The sequence below is a fragment of the Sphaerodactylus townsendi genome, linkage group LG05 (genome assembly GCF_021028975.2).
Source record: "Sphaerodactylus townsendi isolate TG3544 linkage group LG05, MPM_Stown_v2.3, whole genome shotgun sequence".
In the NCBI taxonomy this organism is placed as follows: domain Eukaryota; kingdom Metazoa; phylum Chordata; class Lepidosauria; order Squamata; family Sphaerodactylidae; genus Sphaerodactylus; species Sphaerodactylus townsendi.
In genome coordinates this window covers 72,027,366-72,041,416 of record NC_059429.1, presented here as the reverse complement: position 1 = coordinate 72,041,416, position 14,051 = coordinate 72,027,366, and the positions used below count along the sequence as shown (strand labels likewise).

General features: G+C 41.6%; 1 protein-coding gene across 1 annotated transcript; it reads left to right on the top strand.

Annotated features, from left to right (window-relative positions):
* Positions 1-590: 590 nt before the first annotated feature.
* Positions 591-1,621, top strand: LOC125433792. The gene is made up of 3 exons (XM_048498635.1): positions 591-766; positions 916-1,218; positions 1,302-1,621. Exons 1-3 carry the CDS (start codon positions 599-601, stop codon positions 1,530-1,532), a joined length of 702 nt encoding a protein of 233 aa, XP_048354592.1. The 5' UTR covers positions 591-598; the 3' UTR covers positions 1,533-1,621.
* Positions 1,622-14,051: the final 12,430 nt, after the last annotated feature.

Sequence of the window (14,051 nt, the reverse complement as noted above, 5' to 3'; positions counted from 1 at the left end):
CAGTCTGTAGTTTTATCGCTGTTATTTCTGCTGTGCACTATATAGTGGGCACAGTAAACGGGGAATTGGCTTTGGCAAGCCTCAACCTTGCCATAGAGTGAAAGGGGAACAAATACAAACACAAAATAGGTGAGAGTTCACTATCACCTTCTTGATGTTCAGTCACCTTCTTCATGCACAACTGCTACATTCATGAAACAGGTAATAAATGGGACTACCATTTGAATTGGCCCAGGGTGAAATGAGCAACACCAACGGCTCTCAAAATCATACCCGATATCCAATAATTTCAGTTAGTATGTAGTAATACTAAACTTCTTATGTTTTTAATCTTTGCGGCCCAAGCCTCAGCCAGACTCACATGGAATCCCACCCTTTCTTAAATGTAATAAAAGGATATAAAATGGACGTGAATCGCTCTTATAGGTCACATGTTAAAACAGCTTTTCCCACTCCTCAGCGTTTGAAAAACAACCAATCAGAGCATGGTGTGTAAAGGCCATGGCCCCACATGCCTCTAGAGGTTATAATGGTATAAATATGGAAAAGAGGAACAAGTTGAAGCCTTTTTTTCTGTAGTTGCTGGCTAGGGACCTTTATGGACAATACATTGGAGAAGGAGAACATGTGTGCCGGTGCTATGACTTCTGCAGAACTAGAGCGTGAAGAAGAGCCCATTTATGAGGAAATGGCCCCGCTTCAAGGACAACGCGTCCCACTTCGTGTTTTGGAGAGGGCGAAATGTATAGGACCCATGTTAGAGCGGGTAAGCGTTCTGGAGGGTGGTGTGGGGTGATTTTTTAAAAAAATGTAATGGGGTACTCTGTGTGTGTGTGTGTGTGTGTGTGTGTGTGTGTGTGTGTGTGTGTGTGTGTGTGTGAAAAGCAACAATCTTCTTTCTCTTTTTATTTTTAGGAGGGTGTCTCAATGCTGACACTCGCTACAATAGTGCACACTGCGGGTGGAAAGTTGGATCCGGATTGTTGTCCCTATTGCTTCAATATTGCATATTATAAGGAATTCAGGGACGATTGTAGTGATGATGATGATGACGAACCTGATTCTGGTCACAGTTCGGAGCATGAGATTTTTTCTGAGGAAGATGAGGGTGACACTCCAACGACACCCCCACCGACACCAATGCGCTCAGAGGAACAGGCCGACCCCTTGGAGGTTGATGCAAAGAAGATTCTCTGTGTGACGGAGCTATTTCCCGACGTGAGTATGCAAAAGAAAAAGGCCAATGTGTATTATGTCTACAACCCAAACCCAATGTATTTTTAATGTTTTCAAAACCGTAGGTGTGGCAGGGCGCCGTGGATCTGACATTGTTGGCTAAGCTGGTTCAGGGAGAACTGAATCCCGAATGCTGTAGTCGGTGCGAACTGATCGAATTGTTCCGAAGCACCGCCGCTTCAGGACCCGAGGGGGCACGTGCTATGTCAAAAATTACGGTTATAGCGATGAAGGGGGTGAATGAGCATGTCGTTCTAAAGCCCGACCTGCATAAGGATGAAAAAACCCAGGACTGACTAGTGTGTTTGTGCGCGGCGGATTCGGAGTGCCCTCTTCTGTATGAATATTGCTGAATAAAGAAAAAAGTTCATTGTTGTAAAGAAAACACTGTGTGTGTTTGTGTGTTTAAATGCAGGTATGGGATGGGTCCGTGGACTACGCTCTTTTGGCTATGTGTGTTCAAGAGAAAGTAAATCCTGAGTGTTGTTACAGATGCTGTTTTGTACACGTGTTCAGGAACGTGGATCCTGTACTGCGCCAAGAGGGGTTAAAAGCATAGATCCGTATGACATCGTGGTAGTGTAACCACAGCTTGTGGGTTCTGTTGGGGCAGAGCTTGGAAGGGTTTGCAACAACTAAATTTTAAACAAAAAGGTTTACTTTCTTTAACATATAACAATTATCAAACATTAACATTTAACTTAACACTCCAAGGCCCTGTTCAAGTCCATCCTTTCAGTTTAGAATTCATGATAAAATGCAATTATTTTAAAATGTTCTCAGAGGCTGTTCATCATAACTGATGATCAAATTACAAATTGAACCTCGGGAGTTTAAGCATTCCGACACATCGCTCTCTACAATCCCTGATGCAGAAACATTATGAACAGCTATGTATTCACGTCCCTGCTCTTTTTTCTATACTCCTTTGGTTACAATTTATTAATCACAAACAAGCAGTGCCAACATTAAAACGTTGAAAATATAGCTATTATTAAAATATCCTACATTGTGCAGGACTAGGGTTGCCTGCTCCAGACTGAGAGATACCTGGAGATTTTCAAGGTGAAACCCAAGGAAGGGGTGCCCTCAGAGAGAGAGGACTGACTTTAGTGGAACGCAATGCAGAATCTACCATACAAAGCTGCCATTTTTTCCTGGAATTATACATGATTTACAGAAGATCTCCACCCACCACCTGGAGGTTGGAACAATATATGACTCGCACACCTTAGCTAACTATTATGTATCTGAAATTCATTCCACTACCTATGGTGAAAAACCACATTATGCATTTTGAGAGACACAGTATTGTAAAATTATATGCCAAAAGCTATACCAAAAAACAAAATAGCCACAGGCAACTAAAATAGCAAGGGGGGAAGACTAGAAGACTTAAAGATAAATGTTTTCCAAGTATGCAACACCATTTAATAGCATAATATAAAAATATTACTAATTAAAACTTTGCAGGCTCCATTGTTCAAGTTTCATGGCTGGATGCAATATTTCTAAAATTTACAATTCAGAACTGAAATTTGGAAACCATTACCTAAAAAGGGATTATTTTCATATTCAATACATTAAAGATCTCATGCAAATACAATTCACAAATATCATACTGTGCTCATAGTGGAAGGTTACAGGTAAAATGTCTTTTGCTCTAATTAGCCCCCTTTTGCAGAGGCCTCTCTAAAAAGATCGCCTTTTCTTTTAAAACTTAGTGCTGCGATTTTCAGAAGGGCATGTTCGATCTCCACTCTCCCGACTCTATCCCAACCTCCCCACCCCCCCCCCCCGAGGGAAAACAGGGAGGGAAAGAGAGCGGAAGAGAAGGCTCATTTGCATGCAGGCTCTGAGGATGCTGGGGGACAATATAAGGGAAATATCTTCTTGGAGAGGCAGAAAGGGATGAGGGCAAATTGCAAAAGAGTGATTTGCAGATGCCCTGAGGATGCTGGGGGAAACTGTTTACAATGAAATTGAGACTCACCATAACTTGAAAGGTTTGTTGACTATGGTGACGTAAATACCTAGTTGAGTGAGTTTTTTACATAGAGAGCTCTAGAGAGAGTTCTAGCCAGAGCACAATAACAGTAATGAGCCTCATAAGTCATTTAAGGGCCCACACTCCAGTCTGGAAAGAGTAGTCAGTTTTTTTAAAAAATTATTGTTATTAACACTTTTCTCTTTTTAAAACAAGGCCACACATAACTTTAAGTGCAACATAACTATTTAACACCAAAACAACTACCCTTACTAACATTTACAGCAAATACATATTCTCCTATACCAATCATCGTCCCTACTTTCCCTGAGAACTATATAAATAAATGAACAATAAAATAAACCTCCCTTTTATTCAGAATAGTTTAAAAATTCAGTCATTCACATAATTAGTCCGCGGCCCCCATTTATATTTATATGATTCAAAAGGTATTCGTCTAGGTTCACATATAAGGAAAGCACCTTGTCTCTCCAATCTTCCGGCATGGGCACTTTATCTGTTTTGCACACGCGTGCCGGTACAATTCTTGTTGCCGCTGCCGTATGATAAAATAAATGTTCGTTGGGATCTCATGGTTGGATAAGGCTAGACTCGGCAAATATATAATAGGTAAAAAAAGGAAACCGATGATCATCAATTATGATAACTTGACTGTGCACTTGGGTCCAGAATGCCTTTACCTTTCCACAGTCTCACCAAACAGGTTGAAAGAGCAGCCAGTTTTGAAGGGGACAGTAAAAAATCTCCACACAGAGCTATCAGTATACCTGATGGGCGGTAGTAAGAGGAACCTTAGGTGTGCGCCCTCTCGATAAATAAAAGTCAACGGAACTGTTTCAGTTGTATTCTCTGTTTTTATTTCTTGTAATGTGAAGTAAATACCTGGGTATTAATGTATCTTTTGAGAAACTGGGAGCCATAGGGTGGGAGTAGATGGGCCGTAACTAGAGATTTTGTCAGCTTACATGTTACAACACCTCCTGATTTATTTTACTTCTTGCCCACGTGGTTGAAAAAGTATTTCAGTTTTTTATGATTTTGTGTTTTTCCAAACTTTCCAAAGAGTTACAAAACGTTTTAAAATGCTGTTCGTTGTTTGGCCCCTTCTGTGTGTTAGAAAAGAGTTTTGCTGCTGAAAATGAAATGTTGCTTCGTGTGATATTAATTACTCTTTTAAATTAAAAAAAAAAAATCATTATAGGTTGCTGTCTAGAAAGTTTACCCCTAGCAAAATAATCATCTCCATGAAGTCCTCAGTCTCATCTCCTACCCTTTCACCCTGTTTTTGAGCTAGCAGCTTTATAATCAAAATAGTATTTTTTGTGTCTTAAATTGGGATATCTTATATACTCTCATTTTGTTGCTAGCCTGCTAAGGTACAATTTCTCTCATGTTATAAAACCGTCCCCGCATGCTCTGGGCTAAGATTATTAAAGCAAGAAAAAGCGTGCTCCTATCGGGAGTGTTTTAATGCCTCTTCAGCATCGTTTGTTTAGAAAACCTCTGTTCTGGTTAGGACAAAGCCTTATCACCACTTCCCCTTAATCTTTCCAGAACCTGTTATAGTTATCATCATTCCCTGTAAACACCTCCAAATTTTTTTAAAAGGACACTAGTGTATCTTAGAATTTCTATCTTAGAATATTACCCATCCGGGCACTATCCTGCTGTGAAGAGTCTGACCATTTTACTACACATAAGAAGTCTCATTACAAAGTGACACCCCAAAATACCATCTGCTTATCTGCCAGCCACTCAGGCCTTCCTCCTGATACACATAGATCTGTGTCGGTTAAAACCCTTAACAGCTGAACAAAGCCGATGCCTGTCATCAGCCTACATTTCTATAAAAGCATTCAAGTTTTCTTATTAAGCTGAACGGGTCAGGAACTGGGACAAATAGCTCTGCAACACAGTATCCCTCGACATCCAAGTAGCAACGGTTCCTTCTTAACTACGATCAACCATTGAGTAGCTAAGATGTTAGTAGTAGTAGTAGTATAAGTGGACGACCAACTTGAAAGATTAGCTTCTCAGCACATAGATACAGACTCAAGAAATGGTGCAACTACTTCTGTATACAGTTACAAAACGTTCAAATACGTGCATATTTTCCTGTGGTTAGCGGGCGGCAGATGTTTAAGCAACACAGTCTCTACATTCCCCATTATTCCACATCGGTTAATCGGAGATTCCCCTATCAAGGAGGACATTCAGTCAGAAGAGAAACTGACCATCGGGTCCAGACAGTAGGAAACAGTATTATAACGTCAGCCAATACTTATTATGCATGGTAGGAAGAATCGACTTTCTTGTGAGAACAAGTGTAAAAGAGATTGAAGTATAATACAGTGGCCAACAACTTCTCTTGTCATAGGAAATGATTAAACAAGTTTCTGGCCCTGAATTTATTTTACGCAGACGCTTTGCCTATCCTGAGTAGGTAGAGCCAAATCTTTCCCGAGTAGAGTGTAAGACTATGAAGATAACTGCGAGAGATCAGTAATGAAGAAAGATCAAATGCAATCTCTAAAAGACAGAACTGGGATTCGGGGCCCTGTGGGAATGTCACTAACGCATGAAAATAACACATTTTATCAAGCCTAGGGATGGCACAATAAAAAAAACACCTCGGGATGCTCCAATAATCATTGACCCTTAGAGTACAAAATGGCAAAGTTCAGAGTCCTGTGGAAAACTAGGAGCAAACCCTCAGTTTCCAATAGTTGTTTTTTAGGGAACTGCTCTTGAATGACAGGGGCAGCTTTTGATTTGCTGAAAGAACGGTGGCTGGGAGTGCTTGATTGTAAGGTCTATTGATTATCCCTCTGTATTTTTTAAAAGACCTCCTGACAAAGTTAAACTCAGGAGTGTAGATATAGCCGTTCTCCGACTATTCTTTGGCAGGAAAATATCTCTCTTTGTGTTTGCTCATTATGCAGACAGATGTTTTGTCCTGATACAGCTTCTCTAACTTCCTGCTTTTAGGATAAGCAGGGTTTACAAAGATGAAGACCCTCTGTTGTATTTTGCTGGCTGTCCTGAAGGCATGCTTTAAAATCATTCAGAAAACAGCCCGCTTTCTGCAGATGTGAAAACTCCTACAGATTTTTTAGAAAACTACTGAACAACCTCACTTGCTACAGCAACTTTAGATATATTTCTAGGAGGGCATTCCATCAGGTTTAGGATTTTGGAGGGTAATCTAAAGTTTTAAAAGGTGATTTTTAAAAGCTGGTTTGCAAAACTTTGTTTGCCGAGTAGTATGTTAGCAAATACACACCCCGGTTCCCCGTTACTTTTTATGTATCTGCTATGGGAATATAATTTTAAAGAAATTTGTAGAAAATCCATTTGAATGGCACCCTACAGTCCAGAAAACATTTTGGCCTTGAATCTGTGATTATTTAACATTCTTAAGAATGGTTTGCTGTCATTCTTAAAAGTTTTTACAGCATTCCTGAATAAAAAGAAACTAAAATAGCTGACGCTTAAAACTAAAATCTAAATCTAAAATTGGTATTGCAAGGTTTAGTGAATACACCGTTGAAACAAACGAACAAGCAAAAACACATAGGGACCGATAAATAACAAAAGTTTCCTTTTAGAGGACATTTCTTCTTCTGTCACAAGCATCTAGATCTGCAAAGAGTTTGGGGATTTGCATAGAATCTTGACTGGGAAATTCATGGAGAGTCTGGGGTGATGCCTGAGGAAGGTGTGTTTTGGGGGGGGGGGGGGGGGGCAGGTTATAATGCTATGTAGCCCAGCCTCCAAAGTGATCTCCAAAGTGCTCTGTTTGACATATGGCGCGCCCCCCGGAATCAAAATTGACACTCTGGTCTGGTTTACAGCTCAAACCCTATTTCTGACCCTGTGCCTGCCCTGCAGGGTTAGTCGCACGGCTGAATGCCTGATTCCACAGTTGTCCCCTGTGTGCGTGTCTTTTCCCCCCTGAAAACTAGGGCTGTGTGCTTTCCTAGTGCTGGGGTTCTGCCCATGATTTCAGACCAAACTGCTTTCATTCAGACCCCAGCTTTTTACAGACCCTCAAAACTGCTTTCAATCTCCCCACAACAGGCGCCAGTGTGGTGCCCTTGAAGAATTGTGACCGGCTTTGGTCACCTAACATGCTTCGTGGTAAAATGTACAACAAACTCCCTAGGGATTTCAGTAGCGCTGCTACTGATCACCTCACCACCATCCTGGGTGCTTACAAGGAAGGGTGGGGAAACAGACCGTGTGGGAACATTCCTTCACAACACGTGTAACTGTAACTTTAGAATGCTGTAACTTCTGGTGCGTTCAATCTGCTTTTGGATTTGGTGGGCTAATGCCATAGCCAGCTTCTGCATGAAAACCTAGAAGGGGGGTATATAAAACTGTAAAATTCACACTATGAAATTATAATTAAATAAAAACCGATTCCTACGTGCAAATGTCTGTGATTTCTTAACTGCTACAACACACTGGTTATCCAGTTTCAGGTTGCCTGCACATTTTCTTACTGTTTAAACCTACCTGCGGATAATGGCCCTGCACTTTGTATAGTGCTGTTCAGATAAAAAGTCAATATTTATTCAGAACAATGGTGGGCTTTCTTTTTTTAAAAAATCCTTAACATGTGGGAAAATGCATACATCAGAGACAGAGTTGTCTGTGCTCATGATAGTGATTTGGTAAGGGAATGGCCTGGTTTGCATGGTTTATTGGGACAGGTCTACTCTGCAGGGTTGGTGTGTGCGCGTTTCTACTGTGAATGTATGCTTGAAAACATTTGGCCACTGTGCAAAAAGCGCACAAACGTTCTGTTTTGCAAAAGCATATCTGCTAAAGCCTCTGTTACCACCTTCAGCTGCAGGCTCATAGCGGAAGCACACATTTGTCCTACGTTTTCAACATTCACCCCCACATGGGCACACATGGTTTTTCAAAGGGGGGGGGATTTGGAGGCTCTGGGGCTGTCAGCTTCTCTACGTTTTGGAAAGAGAGATTCTGCTTTGCACTCTGGCTGAAGGAAGTGAAAAGGCTTGGGAGGAGGGGTGAACTATTTTTAGCATCTTGCAGGAAACACCTCAGAACTTATATTCCCTATCCCGATGGTTCACGCCCATTTGATATCATTTTATAAAGTGTGTGAGTTAATTTAGCTTCTGGCAGGAAACTTTTCAAAGGAGCAAATGCTCCCAGTTTTGGGGATGTGAGCTATTTTTAGCTTCTGGCAGGATATGCTGACTAATTGTTTTCCCCATTCCCAAGGAGGATGCTGTGTGGATCTCTGATGCTGGGATCATTGTATCCTTCTGTGTATTTTGGAAATGCATCCGTTTCGGCTAGCAAATTTTGAAAAGGGCATGCATTAGCAAAAGGCTCACAGTTTGGGGAATGAAAGTGTATGCAGAACATGCTGTAAAACCATAAGCTGCAAAATCATAGGACTGTCTGAATTTAAAACACTGGGATGGTAGGGACAGCAGGTGAAAGGCTTTCCAGAGAATGAGAGAGAGAAAGAGGGTAGGGGTTTGCTTTTCTGTGTTCTCCGCAGAACGTTTAAAAACAGGGAAAGTGTAAAACACAGGGTGCTGTGGGATAAGGAATGGGTTTGCTTATGCACTCGGTGTTCTCCACAAAGTGTGTAAAAACTGGTGAAGTCCCCTTCTCAAACGCTGCATTCACTGTACCAGCATCTGGGGAAACTAACATTTTGCTCTCTGATCACTGCCCCAGACTACAGCCTCTTGTTAAAACACACAAAACACAAACCAATTTCCACGCACAGCCCAAATAAAATCAAACACACGTTTCAAAAGCATGTTATTCACCCCTTTAATCCCCTCCCACTTTAATTCAAACCTTTTAATTCCCCCTCCCCCTTTTAATTCAAGGGGGCGGGACCGGAAGTAGCTGTCAAATTGTGTGAAAAAGGGGGAATAAAAGCTACCTACTAACACTACTTTCCTCAGTAAAAGGAACAAGGTATAAATTACTCTGTGACAGAGTCTGCCTACTTGTCCTGCATCACAGATTCACCTGCAGTCCTAGAGGGACTACCTGAGTGTCAATTACAAACTTATCCTGAGTGATACTGAGAAAAAGAAAGAACAGCTGTTGGTTACAGTAAACAGCATGGCCCTTCAAACTCCAGTAACTTTAAGTCCCCCTTAGAGTTTATACAATCTGGCAGCCACTATTATGAGATGATAATGAAATAACTCCAAAATTGCAGAAGAAGCAAGTATTGGCTGCATTTCCCATGTGGAATCCTTTCATAAAATTTAGTATAAATACACAGGCATAAATGGACAGTTGTGTCTGCAGATTCACTCTGACAAAGAGAAGAAATTGATAATCTAGTCTGTGTTGCTAGTAAGTCTGCTAGGTTTCTGATATAGGAAAGAAGCAAATCTGTAAAATCCTACCCTGCCTCATGACCTTGAAGTGCATAAGCAAACTCTGTCTGTATATTCCTGTCAGATGTGCCTACATTTATTCCTTGGCATAGAAAGGAAAGAAGTTATCTCTCGGAAGCCACCTAATCTCAAATTGAATGCACCTTGATTGAGTGTAATAGGAAACTAGAAAGCACATGGCCAAAGGCTGATAAGAAATCTGCCATTTCTTACCTGGGAAGCTTATCTCTAGGATTTAGGCTCTATCAAGAAAAGCACTGAAGGCCTCTTCCAAATATTGCTAGTCACCTTTCCGTTTCCATCAAGAAATAGGTGCAAGTTAAGTTTCTGTCAGGTTTTGACTGCCTTATCACATCATCTCTCTGAATAGAAGACAGCTGAATGCCATGTGCACAGGGCTTCTTTTCAAAAAGGATGACAAGTTGAAGGCTTTATGCTTAACTTTGCTTCCACACAGGGATTGTTCTCACATGGGCAGTAGGAAGCCTCTACATTAAAGCAGGAGAAGCCAGATGGTATTGTGGCCAATCTGTACAATTTATCATCCCTCCTCTTTACTCTGGAGATGTTTTCCCCTCTGAAGTAAAGGCAAAAATGTGGGTAGAATCTGGACACCCCTTATAGCCATCATGGTTAGACAGAACAGCTAAGCTCCATCTTTAAAATAGGAAGATTCGGTTCAGCATTTATCCCCTTTTCAGTGCTTTAAACTGTGGTTGTAGGTTGTGGGACGGCCACTGAACAACGCATAGACATGAAAAGGAGGAGCAAGGGGAATGGCGGAAGAGTAAGTGGTGAAGAAACAGGGCACATGGGTCTTATCACTTATGTATTTTCAGGTGTTTTATTTATTCATTTACTCTGCTTTTCTTCCCAAAGCAACTTACACTGTTCTCTCCTCCATTTTACCTTCACAAACTATGTGAGATAGATTAGGATGACAGTGTGTGACTGGCCAAAGGAAGCATGCTTCCTTGGCAGACTGGGGATTCAAAGCTGAGCCTTGCAGGTGCTAGTCTCACACTCTAACCACTAAGCCACAGTATATATACCTGTCTGGAAACAACCTTTATAGGGATTTTATCTTCCTTGGGTTTATTCTCAGCTTCCAGTTTCAGCAAAGAGCCCTGCACCACGTAAGCTGTTAAAACAAATCCTATGAGCCAGTTTTGCAGCTGCATGAAGACTGGACTGGCAGTATATTTCTGTACTTTGTCAATCATTTTTAGCCAGCTGCTAAAAATTGCTAGGCAGCTGCTGTGCAGATTAGATTTCTGTCATGATGGGATTTGTAACCAAGAGTTTGTTCGATGTATTCATTCACGGAGATGTATCAAAACTTCTCTTAAGGGTGACCAGTTAGGCAAGAAGAAAACAACAGAATACTTTTTTGGGGGGTGGGGGTGAATCCTCACACTCCATGGTAACTAGCTACCACTAGTTCCTTTAACTCATCCTTCAGTCAAGAGATTAAGGGGCGGGGTCTCTAGTTCTTCTGAGTCTTAATCAGGAAAACAGCCTTGCAAGGTGGGAAACTTAGCTGAGATCCAAGAACAAAGCAGTTACTCTGGTACCTGTAGCCAATGGAGCTCCAAAACTAAAGAATACCACAGAATATAATTAAGAAATTTTATCAAAAGAAATGTTCAGGAATATACAAATAGAAAACTGGTAAACAACAAATGAAATAAACGGTATAGAGCTAACCTAAGATAAACTTTGGTTTTCTAATCCAGATGTTACCTGACCAACATGAGACACAGTCCAAATAGAGATTCAAAGGCAAAATGGCAGATATCCAGGCCACAAAAGACCTAAATGTGAATCAAGTTGATGGCATAAACAAGGTATCCAAAAGAATGGTACAATCTAGAATGAATGGTCTTTCTTTATGTGAAACGGGCAAAGTCAGCTTGGTCCTGGATGACCAGTAAAATATGTTGCTTAGAAGGTGTGTTGCTAGCATGGAACTACTTGCTCTGCAGCTACAATTAAACAAGCCACCTCCCCCACCCACAGGTTTTTGCATGAACAAACTGGTTTGTGTAAGCAAAACTCCCTCCTGGTTCCACCTTTGAAGCTGATAGACCTCATGATCTCACCTGCACCTGGGTCAGGCTTCCTTCTCACTGTCTCTTGCTCTGAAACTCATTAAGTTCCCAAAGAGGACTTTCTTTATGATTTTACTAGGCCACATGCCTGAAGCAGTAAAATTAGAAATTTGAAAGGTCCTCTTCAACTGTAAAACCTCCTTTTGAGCAGCAAGTTGTGTTATAGCAACAGGAAAGGGACATGGACATCCACAATAAGTAGTCTTTGCACATGAAGCACTCCTACATCTCATGAGTTTCTTTAAGTTGGTCAGTAGCTCTCTAGATGTGCACTGGTAAGAAAAAAATGGTGGTTCAAATATATAAATAACCTCAGAATCTAATATAGAACCATATTTACAGATAGAGGAGCATGCTGATAAGATAATTTGGCAGGATCTGAGCAGATGGGAAAGGAGAAAAGGGAAGAGTATTCAATGTACTCTAAGTAAATCAAGTAAGTGAATGGGAGGCTGGATAGATGGTATTTTACCAACACTGGCCCATTCTGCACAGAACATTTAAAACGTCTTGCAGTTGTTTTAAAAATAACTGTTTTGGCTTTTTTCTCCCTCATGAGGGAGGGAAAATAAAGTATTCCAGGCCAAAACTGTACTTTTTTCCTGCTTGCCACCTAAAGCTTGTCAGTTTCATTTTGTTGCACCTGCCAACTTAAAAAGAATGGGGCTACTAGTTTTACTCTCACCTCCTTTATCTTGGGCTGCTGGAAGTCCCCTACAGGAGTTTTCCATCAGGCAGTCAGAGGGCTATGAGAGCTGGCTGTGAGAGAGCCGGGCCTGGAAAAGGGCCAGGTGCGTTCAGGCAAAGGCATATGGAGTCCACATGGCGCCCGGAGGCAATAACCCCTCCAGGTGCCCCCCCTGCGCGGAGCTCTGTTTACTCATAAGTAAGCCCTGCTTACTTGTGAATCAAGCTACAGCCCCTCTTCCCAGCCCAGCAGCAGGGGCGCCAGTTTCTCTCAGACCTTTCACTGAACACATGGGGGTTGGGGGAAGGCCCAGCAAATTTGATCCCACTGTTCCCCTATATGCAATCAGACTATATCTAGATGCATTTTTGCCATCGTTGAGTTCTGTGCTTGCTGTTTTAATTTATTCCAGTTACTAATACCATGTTCATTTTAAGCCTCTAAAGCCTGTACGGGGAAAGGCAAAGAACTGCCTCTTTATTACAATGAGTTGTTATATACTTTCTGCATCAGCATTTAATAAAGATTTGGGATTAAGAAAGGCTCAAGCTGCTTTTGTACTTCATCTTCAGCTCTTTGACAATGATACCATAATAAAACACACACAACTTCAATATAAAGGTATTTACTAGTTTCCCTCAGGGCAGGCTCATCAGCTAGCCAGTCTCAAACAAAAGCTCTAGCCTGAATGAGGGCTTCAGTGACAGTCATAAATATGAACTTGTGAGCAGAAGACTTTCTCTGTCTCTGTTTTTGTCTCTGTTTGTCTGTCTCCCTCTCTCACACACACATACTCACACACACAGCTGAACAAACGTTCATCTCTTACTGATATGGCCTCATTGTCAAAACTACCTTTTCAACTGCAAAGAATTAAGCACTGCATGCAATGGGTCTCTTCTCTTTGGTGAAAGGGTGCCCAATATGGTTATTTATGGACCTCCTTAGGCCATTTTGATGCAAATCTCTCAGGCCCTGTGAGACTTTAAACATAATAGAGCACAAAACAGAGCGAGAGACACTGATTGATTCCACACAGCAAATGTATAACAGGTTGCAGTCGCTATACAGGAAACTGTTTGTCTTTTTCCTGTTCACATGCATGCCATGCAGGCAGCGACTGGAGCCCATGGAAACAATCCAGGTTGCTTTCACGCCTTCACACAGAGATGCTTCTCTCTTTTTTTAATTTTCTGAAACACATGCATAGCTGTGCAGGCATACAGAAATGAGCCCCCTCAGCCATGCTGATTGTCCCACAATATAATTGGCTGCACCTGCATAGCTGCGCATGTGCAACATGCAAAAAAAAAATTAAAAAGAAAAAGGGGTCTCCTTGCAATGGCAGGCAGATTCTCCCTGACTGTGGATGGTGTGGTGTAAGGGAGGGAAATAAATTGCCTCCTGCCTGGCTGTTTGCATGAGAGCAGTTCCAATCTGGGATTTTGCAAAAGGATCGCTGGTTTAGTGATTTTCAAAAATCCCAGGTTGAGGGGAAAAAACAGGGCAGACTCATTTTGGGGACGGGATCTGCGTGAACTCCCTCCCCCCAAATGGTTTGTATTGTGTTCTACACCTGTTATATTTGCCCTGTGCAG

What these genes read in the sequence shown, in the direction of transcription:
- LOC125433792 (XM_048498635.1), top strand. Translation starts at nt 599, where the DNA reads ATGGACAATACATTGGAGAAGGAGAACATGTGTGCCGGTGCTATGACT. An exon ending in TAGGACCCATGTTAGAGCGG is followed by an intron (nt 767 to 915) that starts GTAAGCGTTCTG and finishes TTTTATTTTTAG; the next exon opens with GAGGGTGTCTCAATGCTGAC. An exon ending in TGACGGAGCTATTTCCCGAC is followed by an intron (nt 1,219 to 1,301) that starts GTGAGTATGCAA and finishes TCAAAACCGTAG; the next exon opens with GTGTGGCAGGGCGCCGTGGA.